The sequence below is a fragment of the Talpa occidentalis genome, unplaced genomic scaffold (assembly GCF_014898055.3).
Source record: "Talpa occidentalis isolate TD23 unplaced genomic scaffold, MPIMG_talOcc4v2.1 talOcc4.3, whole genome shotgun sequence".
Lineage (NCBI taxonomy): Eukaryota > Metazoa > Chordata > Mammalia > Eulipotyphla > Talpidae > Talpa > Talpa occidentalis.
Window position 1 is genome coordinate 137,875,399 of NW_023603184.1, and position 18,655 is coordinate 137,894,053.

At 61.3% G+C, this 18,655-nt stretch overlaps 1 protein-coding gene across 1 annotated transcript; it reads right to left on the bottom strand.

The window, feature by feature from the left end:
* Positions 1–284: 284 nt before the first annotated feature.
* Positions 285–18,482, bottom strand: OBSL1 (obscurin like cytoskeletal adaptor 1). The gene is given in 21 exon segments (XM_037524124.1): positions 285–562; positions 859–888; positions 891–962; positions 1,284–1,445; positions 1,628–1,784; positions 2,343–2,455; positions 3,170–3,436; positions 4,372–4,644; positions 4,789–5,058; positions 5,645–5,920; positions 6,103–6,390; positions 6,471–6,746; positions 7,482–7,754; positions 10,541–10,813; positions 11,420–11,692; positions 12,788–13,060; positions 14,415–14,711; positions 14,884–15,186; positions 15,350–15,601; positions 15,685–15,954; positions 17,437–18,482. Coding segments are annotated over 21 exon segments (5,688 nt in total). The 5' UTR covers positions 18,449–18,482.
* Positions 18,483–18,655: the final 173 nt, after the last annotated feature.

An 18,655-nucleotide genomic window follows, 5' to 3' on the forward strand; every position in this document is an offset into this window, starting at 1 on the left:
ACAAATGGGGTAATCAGGAGAGAGAAACAGGGGGGAGGGAGGAGAAGCCTGGACAGGAAGGGGGTAGAACAGCTGACCTGAACCAGATGGTTCCTGCTGAGAACAGTCGGGCTCCTCCTCTCAGTCCTGTGTGTGATCCCCTCCCCCCTCCAACACGCCCCAGAAGCAACTTGCCACCCAAAGTCCTGGAGAGCCTCCGGCAGGAATGTCTCTGCCCACCAGCATCCAGGCGACCCCTCCTGCCTGGCCAGCCAGCCTGCCCCTCCAACCTCTGCCCGGGCGGCCTACTCACCCTCCACCAGCAGCCGGGTGCGGGCGCTGTCCTGACCCGCGCGGCAGCAGTAGGTGCCCTGGTCCTCCGGCCTCACGTCATGGATGACCAGGCTGTGGGTGGGGCCGTCGCTGCGCAGCTCGTACTTGCCTCCCGGACACAGCTCGACCCCCTCCCGCAGCCAGCACACTTGGCCCCCCGGGCGGGACACGGTCACCTCCAGCACCGCGCGGCGGCCAACCAGGACCGACTTCTCGCGAGGCGGGCGGCGGCACATCTGGAGAGGCGGTGCTGGGGGCGGAGGGCGAGGGCGTGAGTTACCAGGGGCGCGCAGGGCCCGCAGGAGGAGGGACACGTCTCCCCCCCACCGCGGCCTTCACTCCTGGGCTCGCACCTCTCGCCCACCAGCCTGTTCTTCGGTGCCCCCAAAGTCTCCTGCCCTCCAGGGAACGCAGTGCCCTCGGTGACCCGCCCCAGAGGAGCACCTCGAGGAGCGGGGGGTGCGGGGAGAAGCAGACCTCCTAGCAAGGGCCGCCAACCCCGGCAGGAGACGGTGCCCCTGCCCGGCCGCCTCCCCCGACGCTTACCCTCCACCTCCAGCCGCGCCGCGGACTGGGCGGGCCGGCCTGGAAGCGCACCTCGCCGGCGTCCTCCGCGCGCAGGTCGCTCAGCACCAGAATGTGCTTCTTCCCTGGGGGTGAAGGGGCGCTAGCGAGGCCAGAGCCGCCTCCGGGGAGCGCTCGGGGGTGAAGATGGGGCCGGGGCAGGGGCCCGGGTCGGTCTCGAGGTGGGCGGACCTGCGGCTCCGAGGGGCGAGAGGACGGCCCGGGACCGAGGTCTGAGCCGGGGGTCGGGGAAAGACACCGAACCGCCTGGATGTGCCGCGGGGCGGGTCCACGGAGCGGAGGGCGGCGCTTCCCCTCGCGGGGCGGGGTCTGGGGGCCGGGGCGGGGTCTGCCCGAGCCGGGGGCGGGGCACTGGGGGGCCGGGGAGGGTGCAAGGTCGCCCAGACCTTCCTGTCGCATGCGGACGCGGCCTCCGGGCCTCAGCGGGCGGCCTCCGAGCTCCCACCTCCGGGCGACGTCGACCTCCGACACGGTGCACTCGAACGTGGCGCTGCCGCCCTCGCGGGCGCGCACCGGCCTGAGCTCGCCCAGCACCGACACCGCGCGCTCTGGGGCGGGGCCCGGGGCGTCAGGCGGGCGGGGCGCGCGGAGCGGCACCCCGCGACGTTCGCGTCCCGCCCCAATCTTTAAATGCCCGCCACGCCCCCCGAGCCACTCTCGGGTGAGCTCGGATCTGCGTCCGTCCCCGCACCCACAGCGGCCGCCCGCCTGGGGGTCACCCCGTACCCACCGCGCACGGACAGGCGGGCGGGCCCGGCGCGCACGGCCCCCACCGCGCAGCTGTAGGTCCCGGCGTCCGAGGGGCCGCAGCGCCGCAGCTGGAGAAGGCGGCGCGGGCCGAGGGCCTGGAGCTTGAGCCGAGGGCTGGGTGACAGCGGGTCCCCGTCCTAGGGCGGGAGTTTCAAAGGGTGGAAGCGGCCGGCTGGTCGGGGCGACCGCGGCCCTGGGAGGCGCCCACGGCGCCCTCTGCTGATGCCAAGAGGTCTCGAGGTGTTTGTGTTTGCGCCGCTGGGCGCGCGCTTCCGTGAGCACACACACAGCCCCACACACATGCACACGCTCAGGCTGGGGTCTGGCCAGGGGCCCCCCTAATGTCACTCTGGGAGGCGCTAGGGTTGAGAAGGAGTGCCATGGCGCGGGAAGCCTGTATCATGTGTAGATCACACCAGTCATAAGCGTGGATTCTGGAATTAGGCAAACCTGGATTCAAAAACGAGCCCCACCCCTTTACCTGCCCCTGGGCCATGCTTCAACCCACTGAGCCTCAGTCTCCTGACATAACATGGGGATATGAAGACCCACCTCTAGGGTCATAAGGATGAAAGGATTAGATGTAAAGCAAATTTTAGCACAGTGCCAGGCACATCCACATAGTGAGTATTAGTGTTTCTGCTGGGGACAGTATTATGAGGCCAAGGTGGATTGGGCTGGGGCTGGGCTCTGACCTTCTCCCAGGTGACATCAGCCAGGGCCTGGGAAAGCTCGCACTGGAACGTAGCTGTGTCCCCCTCAGTCACCTCTAGGTCCTGTGGCCCCTGCACAATGGTCACTGGGGCCTCTGGTGGTGGGAGGACAGTGCAGAGTGAGCAGTGTAAGGGCAGAATGGGGGCCCAGCACACAGGGACGAGGAGGACACCCTCGGGCACAAGGGGCCAGTGGTTGATACATTTAGACAAGTCTAGAGAAGTCATTAGTGGTGACCACTAGTGAGTGGGAGGTGCTGGGACAAGAGGCTGAAGGTAGGGGTGCTGGTCAGTGGGAAAGAGTGGGATCAAAGGGGTCAATGTGTGGCAGGCATGGTGAGTGGTGGCCACCCTTGGCTGGAGCCATGGGGTACCCGTCACAGATGCATAGGGCACAGTGACGCTGTGCTGGAGTCACCCCTAGGCACAGAGCTGCTGGTGGAGTCACCCCTGGGCAGTCTGTGGATTGTTGGGACATGAGTCAGAAAGGCACTCAGGGAGGTGGAGGGAGCCACAGCAGGCAGGTGTGGTCAGTGGGGTCACGCTCAGAGTGGTCCATGGGGCTATGGTCAGGCAGGAGACAACAGGACCTGCGCTGTCACAGGCATGCTCACAGCGGCACATTCTATGGGAGGGTCACTGGGACCACACTGGGCCAAAGGCCTGGAGGGTCACAATCTAGCAAGGAAGTCAGTGTGTGGGGGGGGTCACACTGGGACAGGTGTAGTTAGTGGGGGCCACACAGGTAGTGGGATCAGCAGTCACAGCTAGGGTGGTCAGCAGGCAAGCAGCGGTCCCCAAGGCCGCACCTCTCACAGTGAGTCTGGCCGCAGCGCGCAGAGAATCCGCCGTGAAGGAGACACAGCTAGAGTCGGCCAGGCCCAGGCCACTGAGCACCAGGCGGTGGGTGTGACCCTCTGCGTGTATGTGGCACTTGGGCCCTGGCTGCAGCCGGACTCCACCCTGGGCCCACTCCCCAGTCACACCCTCCTGGGACAGCTCCAGCTGGAAGGTGGCGCTGCCCCCCTCGATGACGGTCACATCTTCCAGAGGCCGCAGTACCCTCAGCTGCCTTGCTGGTGGGGGAAGATGGGGAGAGAGGGAGGTGAAGGCACCATCTGGGGGCAGGGGCTTCAGTGGGCTCACATACCCTTTGGCCCTGCCTGCACCACCCCTAACACCCAACTTAAGGCCCTATGGAAAGAAGGGAGCACAGCCGGCCAGACTTGGGCCAGGATTGAAGAGAGGCCATACTGGTATTGAGAGGGGACCCATGAAAGCGGGGAGGTGTGGTTAGGGGCCTGAGGTGTCTGGATGAGAGATGCTGTGACACTGAGAGAAGCGCAGAAATTGGAGGCAAACAGGACTGAGCACTTGCTCTGCACAGTTTGTGTGCTGTGTGGCCTCTGGCAAACTGCTCAGCAGCTCTAGGCGAATAACACTGAGACGTGGGTTTATTGTGAGTAAGTGCATGACTTCAGCCAGAGGAGAATTCGCATCACCACCAACAACCATTTGCCAAGCTCTGTCTGGGCACTTTTCCTGTTATCTCGGTTAATGGCCCTGAAGATCCTTGAAGCAGGGATCAGTCTCACTTTAAGAAGACTTGGCTCTGAGAGGTTAAATCAGTTGCATGAGGTCACACAGATAAGAGAGGGCGCAGCGCCAGCGTGGGGGCTGGAGGGTGCTATTGAGCAGCCATCCCTACTTCTCAGACGGGCCTGAAGGGCAAACACAGCGAGTCTTTCTGGAGCATAATATTTATGTTTATAGCAAAGCGAACTTGGACATAGGAAATGGAATGCAAAACCCACATGGACTGCTAAGGTCAATAAAAAACATTAGAAAAAGAAAAGTTTTGCTTTGGACAGGTCACACTCCGGAGGTCAGCCCCAGCTGACCTTCCTCGGTGGCGAGGGGCACTTTGGTGGGGGTGCTGAGGGGCCCTGGGCCAGCTAGGACAGGCTGTGCCAGGGGCAAGCGTTGTGTTAGGAGAGGACAGGGCACTCACGCCTCACGCTGAGCCTGGCCAGGGTGCGATCGTGGTGGCTCTCGCAGCCGTAGGTGCCCTGGTCAGCCATGACGACGCCGTGGATGAAGAGGCGGTGCACATGGCCATCCTGGGCCATGGACAGGCGGGAGTCGCAGGGCAAGGGCTCCCCACCGCGCACCCAGCGCACGGCACCCGCTGCACCCACTTGGCCCGTCTCCACTTCCAGGCACACGTCCTGGCCTTCCTCTGCCCGCACGTCCTGCAGCCTCCGCAGGAACAGCAGCTCCGTTTCTGGGGGGGAATCAGGGAGGGCCATGAGCCAGGTGGGGCCTTGAGACCGGCCCCTGCTCCCTCTCACAGTCCGGGCGAGGCGGCTGGGGAGGAGCTGGGAGAACAGGCCCAGGGAGCACCGTCTCCTCCCCGCCAGGGCCAAACCTCGCACGTGGAGCCGGGCGCTGGTGGCTGTGCCCCCTGCTCGAGCCGTCACTGTCCCCGCATCAGCCAGCTGGCAGCCTCGCACGGTCAGCGTGCGGCTCGTGCCGTTCTGGGCCATCTCTAGCTGGGGCCCTGGAGCGACAACGGCCCCATTGCGCAGCCAGGTGACCTCGGCGTCGGGTGGGGAGACCTCACACCGAAATGTGGCATCGTCACCCTCGTGGACGGTCAGCGGTGTCAGCTCCGAGACCAGCTTCACGGGTGGTGGCTCTGGGGGGTAGGGATAGGCAGTGAGGCAGGCTGGGTCTTTCCCCTCCTCCCTTTCACCCCCTCCTCAGGGTACAGGCCCTCATCCCCCAGTTACTTAACAAATCTTTCCTGAGGACCTACTGTGTGTCCACCATGGGCTGCTCCAAAGGGCAAGATGCCAACTACCTGCCACTCCCGGCCGATTCCTCTCAATCCTGGCCTGGCGCCTCACCGCTCTGACTCCCTAGCAACAGGCCATCTCCCGTGGACCCTTTTACCTCACTTAACTGTCACAACAGCTGTGTAACACATGCACCAGCCTCCCGCTTTGGAGCCAGGGCTCACAGCAGGCAACCACGTGCCAGTGTTGTCTAGCTACTAGGAGGCAGAATCCAGGTTAAACCCAGACCTCTCACCACTGGGCTGCGCCTCCTCCTATGTGAGGGTTCCCAGAAAGGGAGCCCCGAGTCCTCATCCAAGAGCTGTACATGCACCGGTTGGAGCCAGAGGCACTGAGGCAGGGAAGGGAGGAGAGGGGACCCAGAATGGCACAAGGGTGTGGTCCTTGGGGTGCCAGGACCCAAAGGGTGTAGGGGTGTACTGTTACCTTCCACGCTGACGAGGAAGATGCGGCTGTCCTGGGGCGTGTCGCACAGGTACTCCCCAGAGTCCCTGCTCCGTGCCCCCTGCACCCGCAGCACCTGCCTGGCCCCGGCCTGCTCCAGCTGCACCCGCCCCTGGCTGGCCAGTCGCTCCCCGTCCTTGTACCAGCGCACTGGGCCCCCAGGCCCAGAGAGGTGTACCGCCAGCTCTAGGTCCCCGCCTGGGGTGCTGCGAACCCTCGTCTGGGCTGCCTCGGGGGCCACTACCCACACGGGGGGCTCTGTGGGGTCAAAGCTGGGGGTCACTGGGAGGAGCAGCTCAAGGACTTTGAGGAGGGTAGTGGGAGGCAAGATGGGGAAAGGTTCTAAGAGGGGCGGGCAGGGTGAACAAGGGTGCTAAAGAAGCAGGGAGACGCCAGGGCTTTGGGGTATAACTTGGGCATTCTGTCCAGGCTTTACTCACCAGCCACTTGCACAGTGAAGGTGACGCTGGGGGCCCCCGGGGCTGCCCCACACTGGCAGGTGTAGAGGCCTGACTGGGCTGGGTCTGCAGCCCGGATGCGGAGGACATGTCGGGGACCCTCAGCGTGCAGCTCCAGGCCATCTCCCTCCTGCACCGGCGTCCCGTTGTGGCTCCAGGAGACTAGGGCGCCAGTCCGGGACAGCTCACAGCTCAGCACCACGGGCTCCCCAGGAGCCACACAGAGTGGACCGGGGGCTGCCTCTGGGGCCAGGAACTGTATTGGGGGTTCTGGACAGAGAGGAGGGGGTCAGCCTTCCGTGTCCCCTGCCTCCCTCCCAACCCCCGTCAGGCTGGACAGGGGTACCCACCAGCCAGGCTGACATTGAAGGTGACAGCCTCATCACGGGTCTCGCATACATACTCCCCGGCATCCTCAGGCTGGGCGTGGGGCAGGGTTAGGGTGCGAACCGGCCCCTCAGCACCCAGCTGCAGGGTGTCCGATGCTTCCACTTCCAGCCCATCCTTGTACCAGCGGACCTGTGACCCAACTGGGGACACCTCGCAGTGCAGCTCCACCCGCCCTGGGGCCCCAAATTGCAGGTCCAGGTTGCGGGCCACTGGGTGCACAATCCTCTCTGGCGGGGCTGGTGGTGGACAGAGATGGGGGTACTTAGCCTCAGCCAGCAGCCCTCTACCTGCCTCATCCGCCAGATGCTCAGTCCTCTCCTTTGAAGCACTGCTTTGGGGAATGGTACCGGCTACAACCCCTGGGCACCTGCGCCAGGTGCTGTGCTGAGCACACCGCAACTCTTGTTTCTGCCACTCCTGACACTGCTAGGAGATGTGCCCCTGCTGGCCTCACTTTATAGATGAGGACTTGAGGCTCTGTGAGAGGAAAGTGACTCGCCCGAAGTCACATGGACACAAAGAGGTAGAGCCAGACCTGTGCCCAGACCTATCTGAGCCTCCACTTGCCCTGCTTTGCCGTGATGCACCTATCACCGCCCGATAAACCATCTATTTACTTATTTTCTGTCTGCCCATAGTCACTAGAACGCAAGCTTCACTGGTGCACTACTGCAGCCCTCTGCCTCTAGAACAGTGCTGAGCTCACAGTAGTTGCTCACAGCCTCTGCTGACTGAATGACGAACGTTGCTAGTTACAGGGCTCTCTCCACCAGGTCTCTGGTCACGCTCTCAACCTGATGTGGACAAGCCAGGGCTTTCAGGTGGCAGAAATGAGGCAGAGGAGGCGAGGAGGCTGGAGAATGGGGGGGGCTATGAGCTACAGGTGGAGGCCCCTAAGATGTGGGAAGTGGGGGGTTGGTGTCGGTCACTCCTGCCTGTCTGCTGCCCCGGATGCCCCCATGCCTGCCCACCTGTGACGGTGACGGTGAAGAAAGCTGAGTCATCTCCAGCGTCACACACAAACTCGCCCCCGTCCTCGGGCTGGGCAGCGGGCAGCACCAGGCGGCGGCGAGGCCCGTCACTCTCCAGCACCAGGGCTTCACTCTCTTCCACCTCCAGGCCATCCTTGTACCAGCGCACCGGGGCATCCTCCCGAGTCAGCTCACACATCAGCACCACACACTCCAGGCTCACGGCGATCAGGGTCACCTCATCCCGGGGGTATATGATGCGCACCGGGGGCTCTGCAGAGTGGGAGCAACCACAGCTCGTCACAAACTCCCCGAAGCCTCCCTGGAGCCAGCCTGCAGCATGAAGTCTCTGCTGCCACAGGAACAAGAGCACCGAGGGTCCTAAGTAGTAATAGGGCCTTGATCTGTTCCCTGAAGTCCCTGGGGCAGAGGTGTGACAGAATCTAGAACGCTTCAGGGTCCAGCACAGCATGCTAAGTCCTGCCGCATCCTCCCCACCCCCAGGGGAGGTCCCAAAGGAACTCCTGAATGACCAAGACTTCTGCAATGTGACTAGATACATTTACCATAAAGAGGAAAATTAAAGAAATAGCTTCACAGCAGTTAAGCTCAGGTTTTATGGAAATACCTTTGAATACTGAACTTAGAAAAAGCCCTTTGATTTGGGGAGGGGTGTTTTGTCTTGTTTTGGAGCAGTGAATAAGAAATCTGTCATAGTCTGTAAGGCAAATACTTCTGCATCCCTTCCTAAAGTTGCAGGAACAGTCCTAGACACTTTGTACATTTAACTCTCACAGCAACCCTAAGAGGTAGGAATTGTTTTATTCCCATTTTCCAGATGAGGACATGGAGGCACAGATGGCTAAGTCACAGTTGGCTGCGGCCTACCCTCGAGCGGAAGGAAGAACTACCACCTGGTGAAGGGAAGCTCAGACTACGCAAGCAGTGGTAGGGATTCCCAGCCAACGCTCGCAGGCACTCGGTAATGATTTTAACATCTGTGCATAAGAGTTGCCAACACCTGTCCAAGAGTTCCCAGGGGTGCTAAGTGCTGATTCTGGGAGTTCCTCTCCAACTGCTGGTAATGGTCACACTTCCGCCAACAGGGAGCCATGTCAACATCGGATATGCCCCGGGCACCAAGTGCAGGCCTGCCCATGCTCCCCAGTGGTCTCCCAGGATCTTCAAGTCTGCACTCCTTAATGTGCCTCTAGCATTTGCCCCCTGGTGGCTGGGTGAGGGAACATCTAGCTTCCTGGTCTGGTTTTTTGCAGACTGGCACGGAAAGCGGAGCCCACTGGCACACACCCTGCCACTCTGCAATCCACCTCAACTGGACTTGTTCTAAGAGTCTGGAGGATGCAGACTGCTTCCGTGGGTCCAGCAAGGCAGGTGGCCAGATGGCAGCGTGGCTGTCTGCGGGGGTGGGGTGGGGGCGGTGACGGGCCAGGTGGCATGAGGACAGGGCAGGGGTAGGGCTGGGATGCCTGCACAGCTGTGGGGCCTCAACATGGCATCAGACTTGATTCTCCCTGGTCCATATCCCGGGTGGCATTTGTGTGAACTTCTCCGTGAAGATTCTGGTGTTCTGTGGGGAGGGCAACTGTGGGCCGAAATGTGTGTGGCTGGGCCATTATGTCTGTCCAGGGCTTGGGGCAAGGCGAGAGAAGTTGAAGGCACTTGCTACAGCGCAGAACACATGAAGAAAGACCTCCGTGGCTTTGTGGGTTGGTGGAGTCCCCCCTGCAGTATCTTGGGTGCAAGGAGTGGTGGAGGGGGCTAAATGGCTCAGCCTAGGCTGGGGCAGGGCAGGGGGAAGAGGAAAATAGATGCCAGGAGCAGAATGGTCAATCCAATACAACTGGCCGGGTTCTTCTGTGCCTCCCAAAGCTGCCCGGGCCCTACAACACCCATCAGCACTGCCACATGTACCCATCGGGATTGGTACTATGGACTGCAGCCCCAGTTTTTGGTACCAACCCACCATCACCTCCAAAGTCTTCTTGTGCTTTTCCTGATTTGAACATTCTCCTCCATCTTCAGCCCAAACCCCGAGCCCACTTAGCTAATTCAGTCCCTGCTGCAAGTGTCCATTTTGAAGTCACTTCCTGCATGCTGACCAGTTAGGAGCTCCCAGCCTGGGAGTTCCAATGCACCCCAACACAACGCTCAACAGCCCCCCACTCTAAGATCCTTTCCCATGTCTGGCTTTCCTGCCAGGCTGTGAGCTGTGGAGTCTCCAGAGCCCAGCTCAGGGTTGGCACCGGCGGTAGCCTGCAGGCTCTCTCCGAGGCCCTCCCTGACTCTTGCTCTGCTCTCGTGAGTCCTCTGCCCTCATCCCTCGAGCACTTGTCACAAGATGTCACTGTACATTTATTTGTGTGTTTATTGATTTAACACAGGGGTCGCAAACTCAAATGCCCACAGGGGCCAGGTAGATAAGGTCAGTGGCTGAAGCAGTCTGGGGAGAGGCAAAAAGGAATGGCGGGGAGGGGGAGTCAGAGGAATGTGGGCCCCATATTATAGGGGCAGCTGCTACTCAGCACCAGCTGTTCGTCGCCATGGGGGGAAGCGGGACCAGAGGCGCCGGGTCTTCGGCTTTTTCAAGAGGACGCATAACTCCGGATTGCTATTTGAACTGTCCTGACTTTGGTAAGACTCTGCAGGCCAAACAAAACACATCTGTGTGCTGCATGGGGCCCGAGGACACCCGTTTGCGACCCCTGGTTAACAGCTTTCTCCCCAGTTGGACGGGCAGCTCTCCGAGAGCAGGAACCGGGTCTGTGTATCAGTTCCCAGCACGCAGTGCCCAGTCCGGCACACAGAAAATGCCTGGCAGGTGAGCCGGTGAGCACAGCTATTCTTGGCTTTGGGCAGTGGGGAGAAGCCTGCTGATTTGAACGGGGCTTGGGGCTCATCTGGCCAGGGACCCCAGGTTACATGCACCCGCAGCCGCGCCTCCCTCCTCCCCATGTGCTAGCTAGAGGGTACATGGTCGGCTCCCCCAAGGGCTCAGGACTATCCTCCGGTGACCCTGGGCAGCTGGGGTGGGCCCACACCTGTGACAGTGACGGTGAAGGACGCTGACTCGTCATCGATTTCACATAAGTACTCGCCGGAGTCCTCCAGCTGGACGGCGGGCAGCACCAGGCGGCGGACAGTGTCCTCCTTCTGCAGGAGCAGCGCTGGGCTCTCCACCACCTCTTCCCCATCCTTGGTCCAGCGCACCTCGGCCCAGGGGCGGCACAGCTCGCAGGTCAGCACCACGCGCTCCAGGCGCACAGCTGCCACATACACTTTGCCACTGGGGTACACGATCCACGAGGAGACGTCTGGAGGACAGGGACAGCACAGCTGGGCATCAGGGGGCCGAGGCCCAGGCGCCCTGCTGCCCTCCCTGATCCACACCAATCCTTTGCTCCTGGAAAGCGGACCCTCGGCCGCTTGGAGAGTCGCTCACAGCTGGAGACACAACCACAGTCACCAAAGCACACCAGGGACCAGGGAGCAGTCACACCGTGGCCGCAGAAACCCCGTGCCTGCTCGGGGCTGGGGCAAGGACAGCGAGAAGGGTGAGATGCTGAGGGGAGCTTGGGTGGCCCGGGTGGGGCTGGGGCCTCTTCCCACCCCTCTCGCACCTGTACTCAATTGCTCTGATCCCACCCAGCAGAACTCATGTTCCCGAAGGTTCCCCTTGGCAGGGGTCCTCAGGAGTATGGAGAAGGCAGGACTTCCCCGTGACTCATGTAGCCCTAGCCAGTGGGTTAATGGCAACGCATTTCCTGTGTGACTGAACCTCAGGATAGAGCTGGGTCAGGATAGGGTCTGGGTCAGAGGGAAGGGAGCATCCGATCAGCTGGGAGGCAAGCAGGGGTTGGGATTAGCAGCCCAGGAGTGAGACCATTACAGCTGCCAGGGAAGCCAGGCCGGACCCCCACCTGTGATGGTGACGGTGAAGTAGGCACGCTCATCTCCAGCGACGCACTGAAACTCGCCCCCATCTGGGGGCTGGGCAGCAGGGAGCACCAGGCGGTGATGGGGCCCCTCGTTCTCCAGTACCACAAAGTCGCTCTCCTCCACCTCCTGCCCGTCTTTGTACCAGTGCACAGGGGCGTCCTCTCGGTCCACCTCGCAGGTCAGCATGACGCACTCAGAGGTGATGGCATGCACGAACACGTGCTCCTGGGGGTCCAGGATATGCACCGGGGGGTCTGGTGGGGAGCAGAGATGGGGTTACCCCACACGTGGGAACCAAGCATCCATGCTGCTCAGGCAGAAGACAGTTTCCTCCTGGGAGGACAATGGGAGGGCCAAGCCCATATTGTGCAGGGAACTCTGGGGCAGTGGTACAGGATGCTGAGGTGTGATGAGCGAGACAGAATAGGTGATGTGGCACCTGCATGCACCATGGGTCCCCAAGATCAGAGATGGCTGAGTGGGGACCCAGGAGGGAGGGAGGGAGGCTTGTCTAGTTGGACAGGTGACTGCGACAAGCCACGGCAGGGCCACACTTGCTGTTGCTTTTAAACAAAATGACTAGCATGCCCCAAAGGGACCCGCTCCCTATAGGTAGTGAGCTCCTGCCACTGGGACATTCAGGCAGGGGCTAGAAGACCTCTTGGCAGTGGGGCTGGAATAGGTTTTCCACTTAAAGTGGGATGAGCCAGATCAGTGGCTACCAAACTGTCCTTCCAGAATGGAACCCCAGGCTCTGCCCTGGAGATCTTGGCTTTGGAGGTGCGGGGTGCCTGGGTACCTGCATTTATGTCAGGTTTCCAGGATGGTTTTGAGGCAGCCAGACCATGAGCTGCCTTGAGATTTGTCAGACCTCTGCACTTAATGCTTCCCTTTGACCCTGTCCGCCTGGAGCAGCAGGGGAAGCACAGTCTTGGGCATGAACCCAGACAGGGAGTCTGCCGGCTGTGACAATGAACAAGTCACAGAACTCTGATGGGCTCGTTTCTTCACGTGTCAACTGGAGAGAGTGTGGCCCATCTATCTGTGAAGATTACACATTTGCATGATCCAGCTTAGTACCTGGTTCACAGTAGGCACCTGGTAAAAGTCGCTCCTTCCTCTCCTCCCCTTGATGGAATTCCGTTCCCCCACCCTCTCCCCAGCAGAGGGCATTTGGGGGCAAGTGTGCTGGAGGGTGAAGGTGCAGGGGGGATTCAGAAGCAAGTGCAAAGTAACCTGAAACCACGTTCTGTGGCCCTCCCTGGAAGGGACCCCTCCAGCAGGCAGCCCAAGGGGCAGGGGTTGCGCGGCCCCAAGCCAGCCCCAGGGGGAGGAGCACTGTTCCTGACCTCGGACGGTGACACTGAAGAAGGCCGAGACTCCTTCTGTTCTGCACTCGAACTCGCCGCTGTCTCGGACTTGGGCCTCTGGCAGGATCAACCGGTGTTTGCGCCCATCGGCCTTCACCACCAGCGACGCGCTCTCTTCCACCTTCTGCCCATCCTTGTACCAGCTTGCCGGGAAGTCCACCCGGGAGAGCTCACAGGTCAGCACCACCCGCTCCGAGGTTGTGAATGTCAGCGACACCTTGTCCTGCGGACTCAGGATGTGCACGGGGCTCTCTGCAGGGAGAAGCACGGTCACATGGGGCATTGTGTGTGTTGCACGCCAGCTGGGACAAGCACCCCCTCTGCTGCAGGTTATCAGGCATATCAGGCCAACAACTGCTGCCTGTGCGTTTGTTGGAGTTTTACAAATAGTTTTAGGCTTACCCAGCAACTCTTAAGATTAGTGCTCTTGGGGCCTCCCTGGTGGCGCAAGGGGTTAAGCACAGCACTGTGAAGCCATCGGCTGCCTCTGCCGCACGAGTTCAATCCCCAGCCAGCCAGGGAGCTACCCACATGGCACAGCAGACCTCTCCTGACTCATCCGCTCCTCCCTCAGCAGTATACTTCAGTCTGCCTGTTCTGTTCCCCACTCTGTCTCTGGTGAATCCTATTCCCCCTTCCCCCGCACCTCTGGCCTATACCCCAGTTCTTGAATGCATAAATAAATAAATCTTTAAAAAAAAACCAGAGCAGTGGTTTTGGTGTGTGGAGGAATTCCAAAGGAGTCTGCTAGAAATGCAGGTGTTTAGACTGTGCCCCCCGCCAAGGGTACAAGGGCCAGGGAATCTGCATTATAAACTAGGCATCCAGGTGATGCTGATGTCAGTGGTTGGGGCTCCCTTCTGGAAGTGCTGCACCAGGAGCTGGATTTTCCTTACTTACTCTGCTCTCTTCCTGGAGTGCTGGTGGCCAACCCCTTCAAGACCCTGGGCTTGGGCACCGAGGAATCCTTTGGTTGGCCTCACAAACCCCAGCAATGACAGTGAGAAGGCAAATGCCAGCATTCCTGCCGATGACTGACCTCCTCCTTGGGGGTGCCTCAGGTGGTACAGTGTGACTCTGGAGCCAGACGGCCTAGGTTCCTAGCCCGGCAAAGCTAATGAGAGCTTAGCTTTGCAACTCATTAGCTTTGCGACTTTGGTCAAGTCACTTAACTGCTCTGTGCCTATTTCCTCACCTGTTTAATGGGATGACAAAAGACTCTATGTGTATGGGGCTGTTCAAAGGGTTGTGTTAATATACAAAAAATGATTAAGCTTGGTCCATAAGAAACCGCTCCAACAGATAAACTACAGGGCAGGAAGCAGTTGAGGACGAGGGGTCAGGGGCCATGTCTCTGAGATGACAAATGTGACAGAGTTAAGTCACAAATTTCCCTGAAGAATTTGGATATGATACTGTGGACAATAACAAGGGGCCCTGTATGTTGCATGTGGGTTGAGACTGGTCTCTAGAACACTGAGTCCTATACATGTACCTTACTCTCTGAGCCTAGATGTGAGATTCGGCAAGAACATTTGTCTTATCTTGTCCACAGGACACGTGTGTTATGACCCTATCCACCCACTCTGGTCCCACTCACACCAACCTTGGATGGTGAGGGCGGCTGAGTCCTGCACACCCGGGCAGCTGAAGCCAACCAGGGCCCCACTGTCCTGGTGTTTGACAGCCTGCAGGATGAGTCTGTGCTGCAGGCCCTTCTGCTCCATACGGTATCTCAGGGCCCCAGGCTCCACTTGGCCCTCTGGCTCACTGCTCTTGAGCTCTTCCCCATTAAGGAACCAGGTGCCCTGAATGATGGTGGAGAGATCGAGGGAGAAGACAGCATCTTCCCCATCGTATACCTGCACATCTTCTAGACCTGCTACCAGACGAGCTGTGGGTACTGAGAAGGGGGCAGAACACAGCCATCAGAACCAGAGGGGTGGCAGAGGGCAGGGGATGGCAGGTGAAGCAGAGGATGGGGACCAGAGGCTGGGGAGGGAAGGAGAGGTGATGGGCAGAGCCCCCCTTGGGGTACAGTCACTGATGAGCTGGGTCTGGCAGGACCAACTCACCGAGGTGAGCAGACCCGTGGAACACAACATGTGGACTGCGGCCATGTTCGCTGACGGTGCAGACGCGGAAGCGATAGTCGCCCTCGGAGGGCACGCAGTCTCCCGGCACCTCCACAGCCCCAGCTTTCTCAATGCTGAAGCACTGGATCCAGTCTTCCGAGCCCACCTCCTGCCGCTCCAGCCGGTAGATGAAGGGGGTCTCGGGAGCTGGCTCAGGGGGTTTCCAGGTCAGCAAGACTGTGTTCTTGTGGCCCTTGAACATCTCTGCCAACACGGGGGGCCCCGGAGGATTGTGCTTGACACCTGAGACAGAGGCAGGGTCTGTATCCGAGCCTTGCTCCAGTCTTCCACAGCCCTCCCACCTTAACTCCACTTTGCCCACCCAGGCTCTGGTGTCCAGCACCCTCCTGCCCTGGCCCTCCTATCCAGCCCTGAAGAGCCTGCACGGGGGCTCTTGTGCCCTCACATTTGACTCTGAGCAGAGTGGTGGTACGTGAGTTGTCCAGGCTAAAGGTGACCTCGCCAGCATCTTCTCGGGTGACTCCTGGAAGGACTAGGGCATGCATGTGGCCAGAGCTGCTCTGGCAAGTGGCCGGCAGGTCCTCCCCATCGCGACTCCAGCGCCCCTCGACCCCAGCCTCTCGAGTCTCCACCAGCAGCACCGCATTCTCTCCCTCCAGGACATCGAGCTTCCGGGGCAACCGCTTCAGGATGGGTCCTGGGAGGCAGACAGGAGCCCATCAGCCCAGGGTCCGGGCACCTACCGTCGTGAGCCTTCGCCTCCTCCCCAGGCCAGCCGACCTTTGACTGTCACATTGGCCACGGTGCGCACCCGGCCCCGCATCTCGCACAGGTACACGCCGTCATCATCTGCCTTCAGCCTGTGGATGATGAGGCGCCGGACGGTGCCCTCCTCGATCTGCTCGTATTTGCGGCAGGGCAGCAGCCGCTGGTCCTCGCGAAACCAGGCGGTTGGGATGCGGGAGTTGGGGACCTTACACTCCAGTACCACGATCCCATGCTCTCGGCCCTCCACGTCCTGCAGTGGCCTCGTGAAGCGGAGGCGGGGCTCTGGGGGAGGACAGAGACCAGGGGAGGCTCTGGAGAGGGCCAGGCTGGGTGAAGGGTCCTCCTGGCACTGTCCATTGCCCAAACCCACATGAGCTCATGCCAGAGGCTCTTTTCCCAGAGCCAGCAGGCTTTGTGGAATCACAGAAAAACCACCAGGAGGGAAGTCGGATGGCCTACATCCCTAGCCACAGCACCTTGAAGATGGCCAAGGTGGTTCTGGCCTTTCAGTGATCCTGGGCCTCAGCTTCCTTTCTTGTAAAGTGGTAAGAGGGACGGTTGGGCTTGAACATCAGTGATGTTCAATCTGGCTGCTGGGGCCCTCAGAGGCACACATTCTGCTAGGGTCTGGGTTGAATTTCACTTTTAAAGTAGTTAAAGCATTTCAAACTGCATTTTGAAGGGAAGAAAGCATGATGACAGAAGGGCCGTGGGTTAGTTGGGCTTAGGAGAAGCCTGAGGGCCTTGCGCAGCTCTGGAAAGCTCCTCCCGGGTCTTCCTGCTGAGTGAGCTCCTCCCTCCTGCCAGAGTTCAGCTGGTCTGGCCCATCTGTGCACATCCACCCATGCCCACCAGGCCACCACTGCGACACAGGTGCCACATGCTTGACCCCGTGCCAGGCAAGGCTCGGGACATCTGCCAGCATTTTTTCCTATGAGGGAAACAGTTGGGCGATAACCAGGGAAGGTATAATCCGGGGAGCTGAGATGAACTGCTACTAAGGAGAGCCTTAACTTCCAGTGTGAGTTTAGGGTGGTTTTCCAACCCCCCTAGATTTTCTGTTTAAGGGCAATTGAAGTATTTATTGACTATTATTGGTGACTCAACTTTGAAACATAAATTTCCTCTCCTTACTTTTCCTTTCTTGCAAACATGGAGCAGTTTAATGGACGACTAGTCAAAACTTGCCTGGGGGTTTCCTCCCTCACGTTTACCTTTGGTATGAATCTGGAATGTCTCAACAAGCTGTGGGCGGTGGGACCTTCCCCACTGATCTAGCCTGGGATACGCAGGCAGCCTCCGCTTCAAATAAGCCTATCCTGTAAAACTCCCCCCCTTGTACTCACTGGTTAGCTTCACGAGTGTACACTGCAAATCTGGGCTTAGAAACTCACACCCATAAATCGCTCCCTTTATCTGTCTTAGGGACTGGGGCTCCGAATGAGGCCCCGGCCCTTGGGGGAGGGGAGTAAAATAACAAAGAAGTGAAAACCACCACTTCTCAAAGCTGTTTATCAACCAGGGTTTTTCCACCATCTGCCTGTGAATCACTTTGGGGTTTGCTAAGAAGTTCCTGGGCGCCCTGGCACCTCTTAAATCTCGGTCCCAGGGCGCGGAGGGTGGGCAGCAGGTGGTATTTGAATTCCGCCTCTCCTCCCTCCCAGCAGGTCTGCTCTGGGCACCGAGGAGGGCCGGACTCAGGGCTCCAGAGGGCGCCAAGGTCCCCTCTCCAGCGCCCCAGCCGCCCGCGGGGCGACGAGGTACCTTTGACGTGCAGCTGGACGGCACTGAGCGTCTGGCCCGCCGAGTTGCGCGCGGCGCACACGTAGAGCCCGCGGTCCCTGGCCTGGCAGTAGAGCACCTTGAGCACGAAGCCGCCGTCGCGGTCGCGGTACATGAGCCGGCGGCGGTCGGGGAGCAGCGGGCGGCCCTCCCAGTGCCACTCGATCTCGGGCTCCGGCTTGCCCATCACGTAGCAGCGGAACTTGGCGTGCTTGCCCTCGTTGACCCAGAAGGTCTTGGGCGCGCCCTTGCCGGGCTCCACGGCCGGCGGGGGCGCCTCGTCGGGGTCCTCGGGCGGGCTCTCGGGGGGCTGGTGCACCTGGAGCAGCGCGCCGGCCTGCGCGTGGCCGTGCGCGTTGCGGGCGTGGCACACGTACACGCCCGAGTCGGGCAGGCGCGCCGCCAGGATGCGCAGCGCCAGGCGAGCGCCCCGGCCGCCCTCGGCGCGGCCCGGCTCGAGCGCGAAGTGGCCGCTGTCCCACACCTCGCCCAGCGCCATCCCGTCCTTCTCCCAGTGCAGCGCGGGCGGCGGGAGGCCCCCCACCTGGCACGCCAGCACCACCTCCGCGCCGCGCAGCACCCACTGGGAGCGCGGCCCCGCCAGGAACACCGGGGCGCCCTCGCCGGGGGCGGGCGCGGGCGGCGGGCGCGCGGCGGGCGCGGGGGCGCGGGGGGGCGCGGGCGGCTCCAGCACCGTGACGGCGGCCGCCGCGTAGGCCTCGCCGGCCGCGTTGCGCGCGCGGCACACGTAGACGCCCGCGTCGTGGGGCCGCGCGCCGCTCAGCAGCAGCCCGTGCTCCGCGCCGTCCGCGGGGAAGCTCAGGCGCTCGGAGGCCGCCAGCGGCTGCCCGCCCTTCTCCCACGCGACGGTGGGCGGCGGCTCCCCCAGGACCACGCACTTGAGCTCGGCCTCGCCGCCACTCACCACCCGCACGGGCCGCGGGAAGCGCAGGAAGCACGGGGGGCTCCCCTGGTCCCCCGAGCCCGCCTTCATCGCGGCGGCCGCAGACGGCGCCGGGGAGGGCGGGGGGCTGGGGGCGGCCGGCGGGCGCGCCGAGGCCGGGAGCGGTCCCCGGAGCCCGGGAGGCGGGGCGCGGCGGGGCGCGGCGGGGCGCGGGCCCCCGCGGAGCTCTGCCCTGGCCGCCCGCTCCCGGCTCGCCTCCTTACCCTCGGCCCCGGGCTGCAGCTCTGCGGCGGCGGC